At 40.7% G+C, this 20,669-nt stretch overlaps 1 protein-coding gene across 4 annotated transcripts in view; it reads right to left on the bottom strand.

Annotated features, from left to right (window-relative positions):
- Window positions 1-297: 297 nt before the first annotated feature.
- The window catches only part of grb10b (growth factor receptor-bound protein 10b), an 84,764-nt gene continuing 64,392 nt past the window's right edge, over window positions 298-20,669 (bottom strand). For 2 of the 4 annotated variants that reach the window (XM_034202656.1, XM_034202659.1), the window contains 10 exons: window positions 20,595-20,669; window positions 11,719-11,856; window positions 11,361-11,471; window positions 8,850-8,948; window positions 8,660-8,737; window positions 8,305-8,421; window positions 5,603-5,669; window positions 5,403-5,490; window positions 5,151-5,244; window positions 298-4,649 (listed from right to left, as the gene is read on the bottom strand). In XM_034202656.1, coding sequence (XP_034058547.1) covers window positions 4,503-4,649; window positions 5,151-5,244; window positions 5,403-5,490; window positions 5,603-5,669; window positions 8,305-8,421; window positions 8,660-8,737; window positions 8,850-8,948; window positions 11,361-11,471; window positions 11,719-11,856; window positions 20,595-20,669 — 1,014 coding nt within the window. In that variant the 3' untranslated portion in view covers window positions 298-4,502. Of the gene's footprint in view, window positions 4,650-5,150; window positions 5,245-5,402; window positions 5,491-5,602; window positions 5,730-8,304; window positions 8,422-8,659; window positions 8,738-8,849; window positions 8,949-11,360; window positions 11,472-11,718; window positions 11,857-20,594 lie in introns of those variants that run through there. The other 2 variants (XM_034202657.1, XM_034202658.1) reach the window with 2 other exon arrangements.

The following is a 20,669-nucleotide window of genomic DNA, read 5'->3' as shown; positions in this document are numbered from 1 at the left end:
CCATATTTAACAAAAACCAAACTATGACTTTTTCCTTGATGTTTTCAACATACTATATTATGTTTTTAAAGATTGTAAGCCTAATTTAAATTACCTAAAATAACACCTATTGTTTTTCAGATTCCAAGCACACCTAAATCTGAACAAACAATAATTATCAAAACCAGTGCACATGCAGTACGGTTTATACAACACTGTGCAGATCTAATAAATAAATCTGATTCAGCAGTGCTACATCCTTTAGTTAGCAAATATCGCATAATAACGTTCCATTAATAAAGACAAACAGAGTTGAGGTTTTTATATCAATGTATTAATGTTTTATTCTAATTACAATAAACAGAATATATCAGTCCCTTATTTGTACAAAAATACCTGAAAAGGTTACAATTAAAATGTATAAGCCATTCAACTATTTACAGAATTAAGCAAAGCACATTTCGAATACAGGAGCTCTCTCTGAAAAAACGAGATAAGTTACTGTTTTCTTTTTTGCATTCCCTGAAATACATAATAGTTTATATTTTCATATATAGATATATTTTTTCTTTACTCATTTGTACAGCCACGGTAACTTGCAATGTGACAACATAGTGAAAATGCATGAGTTGAGATGATAATTGATTAATCCACTTTTGCAGGATCGGCGCTAATTCACTTCCAACTCCAAAAACAAACTGAAACCATATTGTGTACTTGTATTTTGAGTTAAATACAACTCAAACACGTTTTCTCTGTGTTTGAGTTACACTAGCTTTGTGTCTTTTGGTCCACATTTTAGATGTAGTTTGTGCAGAAAAGAGAAGTCATCAGAGGCACCATCGTTGTGTTACCTGGCAACCATAACTGACTTTGCCCTTCTCTATTAGGAATTGTATTTACATTTTTTGCATGATTAAATTGATCAGATAACATTACAATTTCGCATGATTTAATTGAAATATGAAGATTTCTTAATGAATAGGTCACCCGTTGTTGCCATATGATAACTGTGGTTAAATTGTCAAAAATGTTCGAGATAGGGTTTTAATCAGCTCAGGTAACCAAGCAAGTATTGTAGGCGCTTTTTTTTTTAATAAACAGCCTAAACAATAAAATGAACAACACTGTCAAGTGTCCTTTTTAAATAACACTGGATTTATTCCATTTTCTGCAAGTATATTTTTCAAGTATTCACAACTAGCAGAATGGTGGTGCACTTAATGAAAGAAAAGTATGTTGTGACCACAGAGTTTACCAAACCTAAGGTAATTATAAATTCCTTCTTGTACACAACAGTCCAAGAGAGCTGATGGACCAGTAGTTTTAACACGCTCCAAGTCAACCCTGAGCAACCCAGTTACATTCATTTCTGTTAAGTATAAAAACGTGGAGTTTCTTTTTTACGTGTTCGAATTGAAGTTACCTTCCGTCTTTTTCATTCAGAGTAAGTGGATATGCAAATACTCACTCATCCTTAAAGGCTAACTTTCCCTCACAGGTTGACATCTGATACCATTCACGTCATTCAGGAACAATAATCAAATATTGGGACTTTAAAGATGATTGGGCAGGCTGAATCAAATCTTAGGGGATTTTAGACTACATCATTATTTATGTATTATTATGTTGTTCAGATTCTTAAAAAATATCAACAAATCAAATATCAGTGACATTATATGTACATAAAAAATCCACATTCATGCAAATGATAAAACCTATCTAGCAGATTAAGATGCTTCATTCTGCTGAAAGAAGGTCGACAGCGGTGCTCTGGTGTGGTTCGATTTATCGGTGTGGAATATCCACTTCCTGTTCATTGCAGTTTTAAGGGGATTAAAATAGTGACTATGCCTTACTGCGCCCATATGTGAGTAGGGACTGCTGTTATGCATTTCTTTAATTATATCTAATCTAATCGAACGTTTAAATTGAAAGTAAAGGGCTTTTTTTCTAAATCTAAATTTCTACAAATCTTGGTTTAAACAGTGCATTATGAGAATGTTGATTGACCTAGTTTCCCAAAATATTTGTGACTTCACTACTTTAAATAATTACTATTGTTCTAGTTTAGGTCACCACAATCGAGTGACGATGAGAGCACTTGAGGCCTTTTAAAGTAAAGGGGTTAAACATTTTAACAGAAGATATTTTAAAGGTCTGAGAGAAATGAGAAAAGCAGGAAATACAATATTGTTCATGCTTTGGGAAACTTTTCAGTTTAACAACATTCCACTTGGCATCTATTGGAATGATGTTAAAACTATGGATGCCAGTGTGCTTTTAAACATCAAGTATTTATGATGAAAAAATAGTTTTTGAATGAACCAAAACAAAAACAAAAAACAATAGATGCTATTTCATTACAATAATAACAATTATATATCACACTGGTCAATCATTTCATGGTAATGACAATAGAAAACAGTACAGAACAGCGCAGAGAAAAAAAAGAAATCTAAAAATTTCAAGTAATCAGTCACATGGAGATAAATAAATACATTTTGCTGCAACAATACTTTAAAACAATTATTGAGTCATTGCATCTTAGATAAATAATGGTGACCATGCACAGAGTCAATATAGTGAGGCTATTCTGCATCACAGAAGACCAATAAACCTTGAGATAACCTGCAGGTCAATAAATCATGACTGTTGAGTTTGCATTACAGGTACGTAAAAACGGATATCTAACGGTCTGCTGGCTGGTGGCCACACCACAGCTGACACCAACGTTTTGACTACATACAAATTCAAATGTGAGTTTCTAGAAATATCCCAGATTGAGATTAAAAGTGTGTGGTGCAACTTTAAAAGACAGTGACTATGAACCGAATTGTGACAGACTTTGAGTAGGAATATCATCAAAATACTTCCAATAACTGAGGCTATTTACTCCTGTCATTCTCAACCTAACTCAGTAAGAGTTTTGCCAAAAACACATCATGTACCAGAGGTCCATTTTCACAGCATGCCGATGAGAGTGTGATGACACCAGGTTAGACAGGCTGAGGAAAGAAAGAGATGACTAGGGAGAGGCAGATATATTTTCTATACGCTTCTCTAATTACATATTCTTCCCAAACCTTTAGCTTACTTTCTAAAACATTCTGCCTGATTTCATTGAGAGGTGGCGTGCTGAGGGCAAGAGGCTTATATGTGATGTGTCAGTACACACAGGTACTGCCAGGCAGACCAAGGCCGTGTTATATGTAATGTAATGAACAGTCACACTTAACCATGTATATCTAACTATCTCACAACTCCCAGGAGGTACATTTGTGGGACAACTTTTGAAACAAGGACAGGACAAACCAGATCTGATGTAATTATTTTGTTTCCTTGAAAAACACCTGAGGGAAATGCTAGTGGTTATTCTCCCCTGTGCAGGAGAATTGAATAACATATTGATACTCTCACCATGCCTTTACCTGCAGTCAACTACTGCACGTACACATTTCCCACCAAATAAATACCTGATTCACTTTCCAACCTTCCACGCAACACATCTGTCTACATGGTTATAAACATCCTCTAACTTTATTACTTGTTTTTTCACCCTTCGATAAATGTTTTTCTATTTTTGTGGAAGTTACATCGGACAAGGACATACTTTAGGGAAATGGAACATGCAAATAATGAAGAGTTGCAAATATTCAGAATGCAAAAGGGGCAATTAAAAAAGAAATACTATTAAAGAGACTATTGATAGCAATACAAAACAACGAATGTATCAATAAGAAAAGAAACCCTGTGTGCTGACAGATGAGCATTTCTGTGAGGGCCGCAATGCAGGTGTTGTGTTGTCCACAAATAAACAGTTCCAGATTTTTCCTCCAGCTAGTTTGACAAACTTCTGTGTCTCTTTCTGGTGCTTCTAAATATCATCGATGTTGAATTCTGACATGTCCTTGCATGCCTATGACACTAGAGGGCGGTGGCACCATCTCACAGTTAAGACAGCTGAGAAGTCATGCAACGTCAAAGGCAACTCCCAGTTCCATGAGTGCAAAACTAAAGAGAAATCAACTCTCCATCAACAGTTTGTTTTGAGGACGTGTGATGAAGACTTGAATGCGATTACAGTTTGTTCTTGGAGAGCAGAGAGTGGTCCTGCTGATTGTCCAGTTGAAAGGAAACACAGTCTGCACTTTGTGAAGATAAACATTGAGGTTCACTGTGTGTCCAAGCTTATTGATGACTATGGGTAGCAAGATTGTAGAAGAATTTGCAAGAGCATTGACACAAAGGGCAGTGTTCATTTCCTTTATCTGTTCTCTGCTCGAGCGAGGAACCTTGTGAGCAATCTGTCAGTCCGACTCCTCCAACATTCATGCAAAAGGATTCCAACAATTCAGCAGTCTTCAGAGGACTCACAACAGAACAAAATGACTGCGGAACATCAGTCAATTCACCAGCTTCTTGTAGAGATACAAAACTAAACGCCAACAGGAAGATTCGTGTTGTTTTGTTTGTTTTAGGCAGAGTCAGGTCAAGTGACGGGGTCAGGTGATCTGACGATGTCATAAGGCCACGAAGGTGCACGGGTGTCTGAGTTTACAAGGCAGCACTCCTCTGTTGAGCTGGTAGAACTCCACCAGCTGAATCAGGTCTGTGAATTTGGTGGAGCCGTCGTCAAGGCTGAAGAAGATTTGGCCGTCCTCTTCACACTGCAGGCAGGGACACACCAAAGAAACAGAAAGAGAATATAAGTATTTTTAAAAGGACTATAACAATCCGTTTACATTATCCGACTCATTGGCAACAAATCAAGTATTGAAATACACAAGTATTGAATTTAAATATATATTTTAATATTGAATTCCTACATTGTAGATCCTGGATACAAGCAACCTTATTTATTCAAGTTAGACCAAATTCACAATATCCTCCTTTTGAAGGTTTGCCATTTTTGACGGACATAGCTCACAAAAAAAATCTGTCCGCTATAAAGTTAGGTTAATGAGCTAACAGATGCAAGATCATTATACCTTTTAACAAAAATCATTTTGATCAGCACAACCGTCAAAGTCTAGGTTGCTTCTATTTTAAATTAACTTGTCTCAAGATTTATTAATACCTAAAAAGGTTCTCACAATAACAAACATTCACTGTTCAAGGACCATTATTTATTAAAAGAAAAAGGAAATCAAAAACCAAGCAATGCATACCGGTAGTATCTGGAAATGTTTGATTTTCTGGTGATGGCACAACGTGAGCACAAACGCCTTGGGATTACTCTGACTGACTCTGAGCAGAAACAACCTGTGAAACAAGAGAAAGGAAGATACTGTGAGAAGGATCCACGGACTTGATTTTAAATTAGGAAAAATATAAATAATAACTCTTCAGTAAGGTTTTTTTTTTTAGATTCAGTTAATAGGAAAAGTATGTAAAATCTGTTTTAGCTCCAGATGCCTTACCCATCGACTTGTCCCTGCTGGTGGATAATGCGATGCGATTCTTCTCTGGTTATCCTGCCGTGGAACCACAACTGAGCTATGTGGATGACTGCAGAGAATAATGGAAAACATATATTTAAAATACTTTCTAAATACGCTTTAACCGATAGAAAATGTGTAAAGAACAAGTTCAAGCATTTTGTAAATGCTTTTGCAATTACCTGAGCTTAGTGAGGAGTGGTGTAAAGGACTGTGGGAGCCTAATACGTTCATTCGTTGACTCCTCTTCTGAGAGAGATGCCACAAACAACTGGGATGAGTTCATGATCTGGTGTTCTTGATATTACACTGAACAAAAATATAAATCTAACACTTTTGTTTTTGCTCCCATTTTTCATGAGATGAACTCAAAGATCTAAAACATTTTCTATATACACAAAATAACCATTTCTCTCAAATATTGTTCACAAATCTGAAAAAATCTGTGATAGTGAGCACTTCTCCTTTGCAGAGACAATCCATCCCACCTCACAGGTGTGGCATATCAAGATGCTGATTAGACAGCATGATTATTGCACAGGTGTGCCTTAGGCTGGCCACAATAAAAGGCCACTCTGAAATGTTCAGTTTTATCACACAGCACAATGCCACAGATGTCGCAAGTTTTGAGGGAGCGTGCAATTGGCATGCTGACAGCAGGAATGTCCACCAGAGCTGTTGCCCGTGAATTGAATGTTCATTTCTCTACCATAAGCCGTCTCCAAAGGCGTTTCAGAGAATTTGGCAGTACATCCAACCGGCCTCACAACCGCAGACCACGTGTAACCACACCAGCCCAGGACCTCCACATCCAGCATGTTCACCTCCAAGATCGTCTGAGACCAGCCACTCGGACAGCTGCTGCAACAATCGGTTTGCATAACCAAAGAATTTCTGCACAAACTGTCAGAAATCGTCTCAGGGAAGCTCATCTGCAGGCTCGTCGTCCTCATCGGGGTCTCGACCTGACTCCGGTTCGTCGTTGTAACCAACTTGAGTGGGCAAATGTTCACATTCGATGGCGTCTGGCACGTTGGAGAGGTGTTCTCTTCACGGATGAATCCCTGTTTTCACTGTTCAGGGCAGATGGCAGACAGCGTGTGTGGCGTCGTGTGGGTGAGCGGTTTTCTGATGTCAATGTTGTGAATCGAGTGGCCCATGGTGGTGGTGGGGTTATGGTATGGGCAGGCGTATGTTATGGACGACGAACACAGGTGCATTTTAGTGATGGCATTGTGAATGCACAGAGATACCGTGATGAGATCCTGAGGCCCATTGTTGTGCCATTCATCCACGACCATCACCTCATGTTGCAGCATGATAATGCATGGCCCCATGTTGCAAGGATCTGTACACAATTCCTGGAGGCTGAAAACATCCCAGTTCTTGCATGGCCAGCATACTCACCGGACATGTCACCCATTGAGCATGTTTGGGATGCTCTGGATCGGCGTATACGACAGCGTGTTCCAGTTCCTGCCAATATCCAGCAACTTCGCACAGCCATTGAAGAGGAGTGGACCAACATTCCACAGGCCACAATCAACAACCTGATCAACTCTATGCGAAGGAGATGTGTTGCACTGCGTGAGGCAAATGGTGGTCACACCAGATACTGACTGGTTTTCGGACCCCCCCAATAAAGCAAAACTGCACGTTTCAGAGTGGCCTTTTATTGTGGCCAGCCTAATGCTACGTTCACACCGGACGCGATGCGAATATTCGCTTTGCTCTAAACGCTCCTATCACATCGCTCTAGTTGCTCGAGTTTCACCGCGGCTGCCAGCTGTGTTTACTCACATCATTCAAACAAGACGCACTGGCTCGGGAGCTACAACTACAACAAAATGAACATATTTTACCGTGATTAAATTGTAATACACGTTTCTAAATGATGCCGACGTAACAACATACTGATACCGGTTAGTAAAAACCATTAATTAATGCTTGACAAGTCTGCAGACAAGACGGCAGGCGAAAAACCTTTTAAAATGCTTGTTTTCTGAATGGAGATTGGGTCGACCAGGCTAAGCTAACGTTGTATATGCTCACTCCACACTCATAACAACGGCCTACAGACATAAATAAACCAGCGACTGTATTCGCCATGACACCGACAGTCTGTGGTTTGTTCTTGTTTAACTTTTGTACAGTTTCTGAACATATATGAGGAGCTGTGATCTCTGTGTGCTAACTGCTAACAGCTAATGGCTGATGTTTTCTGGTTGAACATCAGTGACGGCAGGCTGAGATCCTCACCGCTGATTGGCTTCCGCGAGAATGCGTCACGTGAATTTGACGCCCGAGTTGAAAAAATTGAACTCTCGCGTTTGACGCGGCCCCCTTCAATCGCGTGATTCGCGCCGCGTCCACCGCTTCATGCGCGCCGTCAGAGCGAATTCGCGTCTGATCGCGTCTCTGCATTGACTTTACATGTAATCGCGCCGCCCCCAAACTTCGCATCGCGTCCGGTGTGAACGTAGCATAAGGCACACCTGTGCAATAATCATGCTGTCTAATCCGCATCTTGATATGCCACACCTGTGAGGTGGGATGGATTATCTCGGCAAAGGAGAAGTGCTCACTATCACAGATTTTTTCAGATTTGTGAACAATATTTGAGAGAAATGGTTATTTTGTGTATATAGAAAATGTTTTAGATCTTTGAGTTCATCTCATGAAAAATGGGAGCAAAAACAAAAGTGTTGCATTTATATTTTTGTTCAGTGTATATAAAAAGTCAAATATCTTATGGACACAAAAAAGTCAACACCTACAACCAGAGGAAAACTAAACCTGTATGAATAGTTAAGCAAAAATAAATTGTGTCATCTGTAGTGACCATTAAAAGGTTGGCTCCATTTTAACAGAAGCTGTGTCTCACCCTCCATGCATGTCCCTCCTCCATGGCAGCGCTCTGAGCTTCTACAGGGTTGTCAATCACCCTGCCTATCCTCCCTGAGAAATCCATGGCCACAAGGGAGTTTTCCGATACACTCCGCTAGGGGGAGACAGAGTTCAACAGTCAAATGTTGGACAAAGGCAGGGAGATAAGTGCAGGGATGTACAACTGCAAACACAGGCAGAGCAAACAAGTTTAAATGTTTCTTTAAATTGTCAGACAAATATCTAGAGCTGTTCCTAGTGCCTGCATAACAATAGTATTCACGTACAATTCATGTTTTGCTTATTTCAGAAATCTGGGAGTTAGTAAAAGCAAAGTTGATCAGTAAACTTACCACAGGTGCCGAGAAGTGTGAAAGTAATGTTTTCCTTTGTTGGGGAATCTTGTAGTTCTGGTACAAAATAATTCCATACTGTAAAGGAAAGGAGAAAGCTGGTTAAGCAAGACTATCACAATTCTTAATGACTGTGGGGTACACACTTAATCCAAAACGTTTTTATATAGGACATTTATTATGGCGTTACCTTAAAGAGCCGGAAGGCCATCATCCAACACGTCCTGCCCTGTTCATCGTCCGCACACAGCATCCTCAACTCCTTGAGCTCCCCTCGACATTTATTGGGCTGTGAGTTAACATTTGACAGAATGAGAACACAGATCATTCATAATAATCGCTACCAGTACCCCAACAATAATCAGGGTTCTTACACCTTTTCCAAAGTCAAATTCAAGCACTTTTCAAGCATTTTCAAGGTGCATTTTCAAGCTTTTCAAGCAGCTTACAGCTGTTGTAAATTACATATTTATATACACATACTCAAATGATTATTTCCCTACCTCACATAAAATCAGATGTTCTTTATGCTATAAACAACCAAATGTGTGTTTTGTGATAGCATTCTACACGAGGATGAAAGATTAAAGAAAAGAAAACTAGGTTTAATATTTCAAAATGAGTGATCTGTACGTAGACTGGGCCTCCCATATAACCTGTCTGAGCCAAAATAAAACAATCAGCCAAATAACTTTTCAATACATTATTGATTACTATTTTTGAGGTACTTTTAGGTTGGCAGTAAACATAAGTCAGAGGTACATGGTGTACTTTTACTCCACTACATGTATTTAATCCCTTTAGTTACTTCACAGATGTGGATGAATGATGTGAAATATAACCAAGTGTTGAATCAGACTTTAGTTCCACCTGGAGTAAATCCACCAGCTACCCTGCAGTATACAAAGTCATTCAAACTAGCTGCACCTTTACCAGCTTTGAGAACACTTTCATGATCAATCATTATAAAACATATCATATATATTATTCTGAAATGGACCAATCTGCACAATGACTACTTTTACTGTCGCTAATTTTACTATATTTTGATGATCATACTTTTCTACTTTCACTTGAGGAACATTTTGAATGCAGGACTTTCACTGTAACAGAGTATTTCTACACTGTGGTACTTCTACTTTTACTCAAGTACAAGATCTGAGTACTTCTACTTTTACTCAAGTACAACATCTGAGTACTTCTACTTTTACTCAAGTACAATATCTGAGTACTTCTACTTTTACTCAAGTACAACATCTGAGTACTTCTACTTTTACTCAAGTACAATATCTGAGTACTTATTCCACCTCTGGTAGCGTATTAGTCTGAATTGTAGCCACAAAATCACGCAGAGCTGCATAAAAATAGACTCACAATGGTAACAAGTGGAAAATAATATTTACAAATGTGTACAATGATGTGTAGGTAATTTTGACTACTCAAGACACCTGACTTATACATCTTCAAAGGAAGACTGTGTTCATTCTACAATTACATGGGATTAAAGCAAAATGTAGTTTTACTTGTATAATACTTCAATTTTATATAAAAGACAGTTTGTTTTCATCTGTTTTCAAATAAACAAAGTATTGGCTTTCAGAATATTAAACTTGTTTCGGCAAATTCAGATGATAAATACAACTTTGAAGCTTCGACATATTTACAAGCAGAGAACGGACTAATGTAACATCACAGCAAGCATAACAACAGCCGGTGTTTCTTGTGAGTGTTTCCCCGGTACACAAATGCAAAAATACACAAACACACACTCGCGAGCTTCCCCCAGACCAGTAATACAAACGAAAATGTGTCTTCGGGTCAATGTGACTGATTTCGATAGAGCAAGTCACATTTGGTTTAGGCACGAAACATACTACCAGTAGAAATACATTGCTTTCAAAATCGCTCTGTGTCGATTCAATAGATTATATTTCGTGACTATAACACGAAATGCCGTGAGTGCTTCATCCTCTGAACACCACACGATGGCGACTGTAACGCACATAACATAGGTACGCTCCTCTGAAATGATTGTCCCCTGCAATTATTATTATCCCTCGAGTTCGATATTCAGCTCGCTAACGTTAGTTTAATCAAACGTAACATGCAACGTTAGCCTGATCTAAAATGCTCTACAGCGTACCTTTCATGTGGCTCGTCAGCGCAGACTCTTGCATCGTTATTTTTGCAAACTTTGCAGGAGGCTACTTGTGGGCTTGACCCTCGTCTTAACCATGGCTTGTATTTGTCTTCTGCTAGCCAACGCTCGTTGAAACTGCAACCTCCTGGCACACAGTCATCTATCACTCTCATCAGAATGCCCAGGTCACACGTAACACAAACACTTGCAGGTCGCGCGCATAGCGCGGGAAGGTGCAGCGGAGCTGTTTTATGTAGAAGCGAAGCAATTATTTTCTTTTAATCTAAAAAGCGAACTATTCAGTCAGACAGCAATTTATTGTAAAAGTAAAGCATTTACATTTTCAAGCACTTTATCTCAATTTCAAGCACTATTCCCAAAATTCAAGTACTTTCCCAACCTTGAAAACACCACGTCAAATTTCAAGCATTTTCAAGGATTTCAAGCACCCGTACGAACCCTGAATAATACATATGTAACAAATTCAGGGGGAGCAGCACAGGATGTCAATCATTCCTCACCCCATAACATGTTATTGGACATCAGCTTGATGTCACTCACCCTGATACAGAAGCCGTAGTCTGACGGTGCTCCGTGCTGCTTTTTGCCTGTGGTGACAGTGAAGATGTTACTGTCGTCAAGGTCTGCTAGAAACTGTAGATGTCTGGGCTCCTGGAGACAGAAATAATGAATAAGTCAGGAGGTGACAGAGAGACACAAACCAGAACAGGGACCTCCATCGATAAAAGGCGGATTTAAAGGTTATAACATTTCACATATTTATGCTGTTGAAACTTTAACATTTAAATGTTACGCTTTGCAATTATTTTCTGATAGGTTAAGACTGTAGTTACAAAGTCAAAAAAAAGAACATGCTAAAATGACACGGAAAAATATTCTGATTTTGAGTTTCTGTTACCTTTGAGGTTCCTTTTGTCGAGCAGTAGAGCCCCGAGCGCCGAAGGAATATGTAAACTTTCTTCCACGACTTCCTTCCCACCTCCTTCACATACAGATACCCCTGGATCTCTGGACAGCTACTGGTCGCTAGGAAGTTCTGAGGGAGGAAAGGAAGGGAATAATGATTACAACATGCATCTACAGTATATACACATTTGGAAAATATTATTGTGTTATATATATTTTGGACCAAAAGCTGAATCAATGTGTTTTTCTTGACATGGAAAACAATAAAACAAATTCAGCTCAAAACATCAACCCATCCCTAGACATCTTCACCCCAAAAGTGACAAATTAAGATAGGGAACAACAGAAATCAGATAGGAGAACTTACAACATATACATATAATACATCAATAAAAAGACATGCGAGATGTGAGACCTGGTGTAAATTAAGCAGGTCAGTCTGATTCCCTCATGTTGGACTATGTATTCTCTCTATAATGTCCTCCATCAAGGGCCCTCAGCCTCCGGAGGGCAATGTTGGATCACATCTGAAGCCTATAAGCTCTGTGTCCCTGTCACACTCTCAGATACTATCAGCTGTAGCGGACACCATCTGTAGAGGCATCAGAGATGGGAGGCAATTGCTTTTTGTCAAAGAACACCGTGTCATTTGGGCTCCTTGCATCAGTGCAAAACTGACAGATGATGGTCGAGATGGGCGGCTGCTTGAGTGCTTACACAGAACGGTAGCAACCACTATGAGGCAAGACATTTTGCTGTTGTCTGAATAGGGGTGTAACGGTTCACAGAAGTCACGGTTCGGTTCGTACCTCGGTTTGGGGGTCACGGTTCGGTACGGGTTCGGTACAACAAGAAAAAGCTAAAAAAAAGTCCCAAATGTATAATTCCAGGTTTGTTGTTATTTATTTTGAACAGTAGTGCAAGTTTCAGTTTAAAAATAAGGAACTCTGACATTTTGAATAATTAACTGTATTAAACAGTTAAAAACAAACCACAAACAGTACCACACACACTCAGATGGCCATATTATGGCCATCTGAGACAATGGCTGATGTCAAACAAAAAGGTTTCATCAAGCTGTAAAACTAAAAAGAATGTCTTGAAAATATGACATCAGAAATAATAAGAAATTGTTTCAAGAGCGCAAAGTCGTTGAAAAACATATGCCAAAAGCTTCCGTTATTAGGGCCCGAGCACGGAGCGCTAAGACCCAACGGCGTCCTAGCACGAAGTGCGAGGAACCAATTGTTATTGGTGGAATTATTATTTTTCTGCTGGCGTTTCCTGTTTTTGAGGCCTTTAGGACGCTGACAAAGTTGTATAATTTTGCACGGACGCCAGGACTGGTGAAAATACAATATTCTGGAGTCAATGGGTTAACTATTCCAACGTGCTCACTAGCGCCACCTATGAAAAACCCATTTCGGAATAAATGTACAAAGTCGCAACGTAACTCCAAATGACCTGAATTTTGCACACATATCCGGGAGGACCTGCTCTACAAGTAATCATCTTGGAACCCTAAGCTCCGCCTACATTGTTTTAAATAGAAATTAGCATAATGTTCAAAACAGTTAAATATTCACTTAAATTTCAATTTTCAGTTTTTCAACACCAAACTTCGTATACAGCATCGGTGGAGGGTCACGCGTCCACATCTCAACGTGCAGTGCTGCATTTCATGCTGAGTCGGCGATAACTTTCGAGGGGTGGAGGCAGGGCCGCCCCTGGCCAACTTGGGGCCCCAAGCGACATTGTGAGATGAGGCCCCCCCCCCCAACCGACAGGAGTGAACTTTTTTTTTTTGGAAACAAAGTAGGCTACTTTGCAAATATAATTCCTGTTTATTATTATTATCAACGGTTAATTTTTTATACAGTGAGGTAAATGGTAAATGTGCATGTATGTCGCTCAGTATGCGTTTACAGGTGAATTTTGCATTTCCTGCCAAATACTAGCCTCAAAAAGATAAAAACATAATTAATGCAAATAAACTACTTCTACTAATAATAATAATCATAATCAATTCAATAATAAAAATACTATATTGTTTTATTATAATATAGTTGTAATATAGTCAAGACAAGACATGCTTATGACATGCTCAAAAACTGATATTTCTTAAATCTGTATTCTAGTTCCCTCTGTCAGCAATGTATCAACAACTACACACACATTTCTATCAGTGTTTCTCTGTGTTGTGGTTGACATGATGATGACTGTTAGGAGTTAAGGGGAGAGGCTGAGCATCACCATGAAATGTGCAAATTGACATAAAAATGAATAAAAGGGGAAAAAATGCTCCATGATTTTAGGCTGTAAACTTTAACTGTTATGTAAGCCAAGTAGACAGACAGTATCACTCTTCCTCCTGTATATTAGCAGATAAAAGGCATAACATAATGAATGAATGGTAAATAAAGAATGCTGGAAATAACTGCATCTCCATTAGCCTATATGCTCTGCAGAGATTGCCTTCTTCATGTCGTGAATTGCAGCTGATGTTTTAAGATGGCAATTGGCAATTTGACTTATAAAACATTCGTAAGTTGTACATTTGACTCATACAATAACCCACCTTCGAGTGATGCGCTAGTTTCTTCATGTTTTGTTTTTTGCGCCGGACTGAAACTGTCTTTTCACCGACATCTCTTCACCTGCACTAGTGGCCGTATCAAAGCCGTGATTGGTCAGATGTCGATTCATTGCAACGGTGTCGGGTTACAGACGTGCTCCTCTTGTCACCTCTCACTCTCACTCTCGCGGGGGGTGCGTGGAGAACTGAGCGGAGAACTGCGCACAGCAGCTGAGGCCCTCTGGGCGGGGACCCCTGCGCAAGGCGGGGCCCCATGCAGCCTGCGTGATTGGCCTGTAGGGAGGGGCGGCCCTGGGTGGAGGTATGCCCATTATTTTGAGTTCGTCCGAAGAATAGACAGGAATGTGACGGTGAGGTGCAAACTGTGTCCAGGCCAGAAGCTTTTATCCACTGCTGTAAACACCACGTCAAACCTCAACAAGCACCTGCAAAGAACACATGCTAAGGTGAAGCTACCGCACACGCTATTTGTTTGTTTATATCACGGAGTCTGTTCTTCTTCTCTGTCTTCCGGTTGTTGCCTGTTTTGAATGACAAATACACACTACCGCCGCCTGCTGGTAAGGAAAGTTATTGCCACTCACGCATGCGCAGTTCGTACGTGCTCGGCGAGTAAAGTAACGAGTTACTTTATGTAGATAGTAACGAAGTAGTGTAATATATTACTTTTTTTTTTAAAGTAATATGTAATATATAACGACCCCATCTCTGGAGTTGGCGTTCTCTACTCTGGTTTACATGAAGAACAACAGGAGGTCACGGCTCTCTGTTGAACAGGACAAGCGAGTGGCCCTCTCCTCAGTGCCACCAAGGATTAAAACATTCTGCGCGCCCCGACAGGCACATGTATCTGTATCTCACTCATTTGTAAGTCAGCAAAAATATTTACAATAGCACATGTTTCAATGCTGATTGCTGAAATGTTACATTTATAATTTGTAGTTCAGGACCATGGACAATGCAGCTTCCTTGCATTGACAGTTCTCTGTGCTGAATTTCTGCTGAGTTTCCTTAGCCTCATTTTTAATGTTGTGACCTGTCTGGTTTAAATGAGTGTGTTGCTGCTTTGATGAAGCCTAATTTGGTAAAGTTTCAAATTAATTTCTGAAATATTTCGTTAATAAATATGTCATGAGTAATATAGTTGTCTTTGTCACATTTTATTTGGCATTAGTAAATAATTATGCACATTTACAGATATTTTACATGATATGAGTGATAACACGTGTTATAAGGGCTATTTTGCACAATAGGTGTGCCTTGATATTTTTACTTGTCCTTTGGTGTGCCTTGGGCACGAAAAGTTTGGGAACCACTGCCCTAGGAGATGAACATGTTCAAACCATAAATATTTCCGCCATGAATTAAAATGTACTCGCAAAAAGGCGGGGCTTAGAAATAAATGCTCATAACTCATCAACAATGTATCCATTCACCACAGATTTTGGTGGAAAGGTTCAGTCTGTCTTGGGGAATAGGCACACCAAATCATTTTCATTTAGGACAATAGGGGGCGCCAAAAACACCACCAATTTATAACTCAAAAGCGGATGGACGAATTATTTTTATTTTGTTTACACATACTCTCGGGGTGACTACGAACTCAGATTTAAAGTGACAAGTAAACTTTTTTTTAAAAATTGCGATAGCATAAAATGACCTTCGGACGCAAAACTTGGGACACACGTCAGAGCCCAGAACCTTTTCAAGAATGTAAAAAAAAAACGTAAATTTTCAAAAAAACTGCTCACTAGCGCCCCCTATTGTGTGGTAGTCACATAGTTTCTCAGAACTTCACGAATTTTGGCACAGACATTCCTCATGGAATTGCGGACATATTTGTAGATACATTCCATTAGCCCCGCCCCCCAAAAAGTCGGCCATTTTGAAATATGTGCGTTTTTTATGCATTTTAAGCACATTCTTGCGCACTCCTCCTAGGGGAATGATCGGAAAAATTCCAATCCAGGACACGTTCAGCCCCTATCCAATATGAAACTTAATTGAGGAGCACATTTTTGAAAAATTACTCGTGGAGGTCGTAAGCTAACAGCGAATACACCATTTTTGACGATTTACATGTCCCAAATTACTCCAAACTACTCGGATATAGTTATTCCGATATTCACGAAACGCTGTATACATATTGCTATTATGATTGCACATATATTTCAAATTGCCTTCCATTAGCCCCGCCCCCCAGAAAGTCGGCCATTTTGAAAAATGTGCGTTTTTCAGCCATTTTACGCACGTTCCTGCGAACTCCTCCTAGGGGAATGATCGGAACAATTCCAATCCAGGACAACTTTTGCGCATATCCAATGTCATGCTACATTGAGAAGGAATAGTCCTTCACTCAAACGGGGAGCTCGTAGGCTAACGGAGAATGTACCATTTTTGACCAATTATATGTCAGATAAGCTACTGAGACCTGCCTGCCTGACACACACACACACACACACACACACACACACACACACACACACACACACACACACACACACACACACACACACACACACACACACACACACACACACACACACACACACACACACACACACACACACACACACACACACACACACACACACACACACACACACACACACACACACACACACACACACACACACACACACACACACACACACACACTGTTAGTCCAACAACGCCCTTTGCTGGCGGCATATTCATTACAAAAGACACTCCCTAACCCTAACCCTACTGTTTATTTGTAGATATCTCCTAAAGCCTACAAATAAAGTGTGAAATGTAGGCCTGTTACAGTTGTTATATATTATACACACTGTTCTGCTTTCTGCACTGACCTCAGCAGCAGTTCTCACTGTAAACATCGCGTCACAATGAAAGCAGTTGTGTTGAGAAAATAAATAGCCTAACATCCAGGGGACATGTGATTAGTGAGTAAACAAACGGTAAAGGGCAGAAAGTCTGATGCACATTTGATCATCTCAAATAACTTATAATCACAACGGGAACAGTTTGCACGCCTCTTTTAAACATCACTGTTGGCTGAAATCGTCTCAGGAGAATACTTCAGTGTACCCTCGGTTATAGCTCCTCTAGAGACACTCCTCTCTCCTCTAAATCAGTGTATCCTCGATTACGGCTCCTCCAGACAGCCTCCTCGATAATCCATCCTCGGCGAGCCTTTAGAGACATTTGTTTTCCTTTGACATCCGTTTCCGGGTCGCGAAAATTATAGAAATGACAAACGGCTAATTTCCCAGGACTCGCGCGCGTCTGCTTGACGCCGGGACGACCGGCTGCCCTCCCCGACAGGCGCACGGACGCGAGGGCCCGCTCATCACTGCGCGCACAAGTGCGACCGCAGTTTTAATTTATTTTGGTCTCTCGGCTTTCATGTCTCTTGGCTTCTTAAAAACAGCGGGGATCAGCTGTTGAACTGCTGTTCTCTTTTGCCGGGCTCCGGTGATTGGCAAATCTGGGTGATGCCTTCTGATATGATTTAGCATGTTTGGCGTGTGTTACCATTAGCATACCGCACCGCTATCGAACAACGCCGACATACCGTCCTCGTCCAATCCACCACTCGTCCGATCCACCACTCGCACACTTCATCGTTATTGTAGTCCACAGGGAACCCGAAATGTTCCCACACAGCTGATTTAAAAGAAGCAGGTGGGTTCTAGCTCCTGTGTGTTATCTGAAATCGCCATACTAACTTTTCTTCTTCTTGTATTTTGTTCGTTTTGTTGTTGTGTTTCTTCTTGTTCTTCATTTGTTGTTTAAGGGCGGCTGACAAACAGCTTTTAGGCGCAATACCGCCCCCTGGATTATATATAGTATAGTGGATACTGCCCTGAATGACAGACTTTTTTCCCACTCGTAAAAAAAAGGCGTATTCGTCGTGGACTGCGTGTGCCGAACCGTGACGTCCGAACCGTGACGTCCGAACCGTGACGGTACGGGATGAATACGGATACCGTTACACCCCTATGTCTGAACAATCTTAGGGTGTAGAGACTTGAAGAGGGCAGAGGAAGGCAGACAGGATCTTGACTTTGGCATGTGTGTATACATACACAACTTAGTATATAGTTTAAGCAGCAAACAATCATAGTTTCTATTTTAAAAACTAAAGACAAAGTGTTGTGTTATACAATCCAGTAGAGATACTGCACATGCATTAAATCAGCATACAGTGCATTCTGATTGGAAACCCCTTAAGCGTAAATTCTCGAGTAGGTGTATGAAATACTTTGAATTGTGGTTTCTATTTTTCACTAAAATATCACACCATGAAGTGGTTGAGCTATTAGAGGTGATTTGGAATCTGTGGCTTGTGGCTTGAAGGCAAACTGCTCCAGAGGACTCAGTATTTAAAGCACATGTTCCCCAGTGTTTTGGAAACACCCCACAGTGGGCCTCATGCATGAGCAAGTTCCGAGATTTTCGGAGCGCACGCTCACACGCGACGTTCATTCAAACCGCTTTCTTGTTGAGGTTCTACAGCCTTCTGCTTTGCGTTGACAGGTGTTTCTTGCATAAATGGCAACTATTGATAACACCTGGTTGAGCTCGGGTCAGAACCCTCTCGGTTTGGACAGCACTCTAATTGAGTGCAAAGATCTTGTGTTTAGAATAGGGCTGTCAGTCGATTAAAATATTTAATCGCGATTAATCGCATGATTGTCCATAGTTAATCGCGATTAATCGCAAATTAATCGCACATTTTTGATCTGTTTTAAATGTACCTTAGAGGAATATTTTTCAAGTTTTTAATACTCTTATCAACATATGAGTGGACAAATATGCTTTATGCTAATGTTTATTATCATTTGAACAATGACAAATATTCTCATGAATATTAAACACAACAACTTCTGAACATTACAAATATTCGCCTCCAATCAACCTGGAACCTAATACAATACAAATGGTGTGTGTGTGTGTGTGTGTGTGTGTGTGTGTGTGTGTGTGTGTGTGTGTGTGTGTGTGTGTGTGTGTGTGTGTGTGTGTGTGTGTGTGTGTGTGTGTGTGTGTGTGTGTGTGTGTGTGAGATGGATCGTTGGAGCTATGTGCAACTCAAGGCATATGCTCGAACGGGAGCTGCCTGGACGCTGCAATCATGTTGCACTATCCGTGCTGAGTGTGCTGACTTTTCGTACAATGTCCCACTGTCTGGCTACCTGCATAAAGTCAAGTGCTCGGCGCAGTTGTCGGCGAAATGTCGCTCCTCTGTTTTCATTTAAACAGCTCCTTATATCTGTTAGCGCAGCTAGCTAGCACCAGATGCTAACAACAACAATGCACGTAAGGTCTCTCTCTCGCTCGCTCGAGCCACACATACACACACCCTCCCGGTCCTCCCAATAGCCAGTCGGTGCCTGCCGGTGAGCGTGGAAGTGTGGTCTGCCACAAGCGGGCGGCAGGAGCGGGGCTGTCAACATCAGCTTGTAGATGGTATTTTAAACTCGATGCGCTCTGAAACTACGGGGCGGACGACGAAAAAAAATACACATGCGTTAAAATAATTAGTGGCGTTAATTTTTTTTTTCGTTAACGCGTTATTAACGCGTTAACTTGACAGCCCTAGTTTAGAATAAGTCAAACACTGGGGATTCCTGCACAACTCAGGCTCAACTCATTCTCCATTCATTTATTGACTCCTCTATGTAGAGCATAACATATGTATGATCAGCAGGGGACTTAAAAACTTTCTGTGAGTGGCAAGGATGAAGGGATGGATTCCACTTGTGATTCTGTCTCTGACAGCTCCATTACTAGATACAGGAGAGAGCCAGACTGCATGTAAACCCTCCGTCCATTAAGAACAAAGCTCTTCAAAATCCAGAGAAACTTTTTGTCTGGTCTCCTCCCAGACTTTTCTTCATGTCTTTTGTGAAAGCAGTGGACGGCTCATGAGTGGTCTGTGATAAGAAGCATTAAGACACACAGGTGTGAATTTGTGCTGTGCAAACATACGGTAGGTACATGAGGGAACTGTATGTTCTATTTCTCACTGCCTAATTCCATGCATCGCAAGTGTGAGGCCTGTGGTGCGCGTGCAGAGACAGCCATGTGTCAACAGGGGATCAACGGTAGTTATTACTGCAGGCTCTGACGAGACACCCTGTCTCAGGGTCAGAGGTGAGGTATGTCAGCCTGATTGTACAGTATACAGCGGGTGCTGACTCGGAGGTAAAGTAAGCTTTGTGCGTGTCAGGAGGAGGAGAGAGACTTAGAGAGTGACAGAGAGGGAAACGTGCGTGTGCTGCTCATACCTGGAGGAGCTGAGATGGTGGAATCGTACGGTTGGTTTCCTGGCACCATGCAACCATTTGCTCAGGGAAAAATGT

This window comes from Gymnodraco acuticeps, unplaced genomic scaffold, assembly GCF_902827175.1.
Source record: "Gymnodraco acuticeps unplaced genomic scaffold, fGymAcu1.1, whole genome shotgun sequence".
Taxonomy (NCBI): Eukaryota; Metazoa; Chordata; class Actinopteri; order Perciformes; family Bathydraconidae; genus Gymnodraco; species Gymnodraco acuticeps.
Note: the sequence above shows the minus strand (reverse complement) of the source record. Positions and strands in the feature narration are given on the sequence as shown.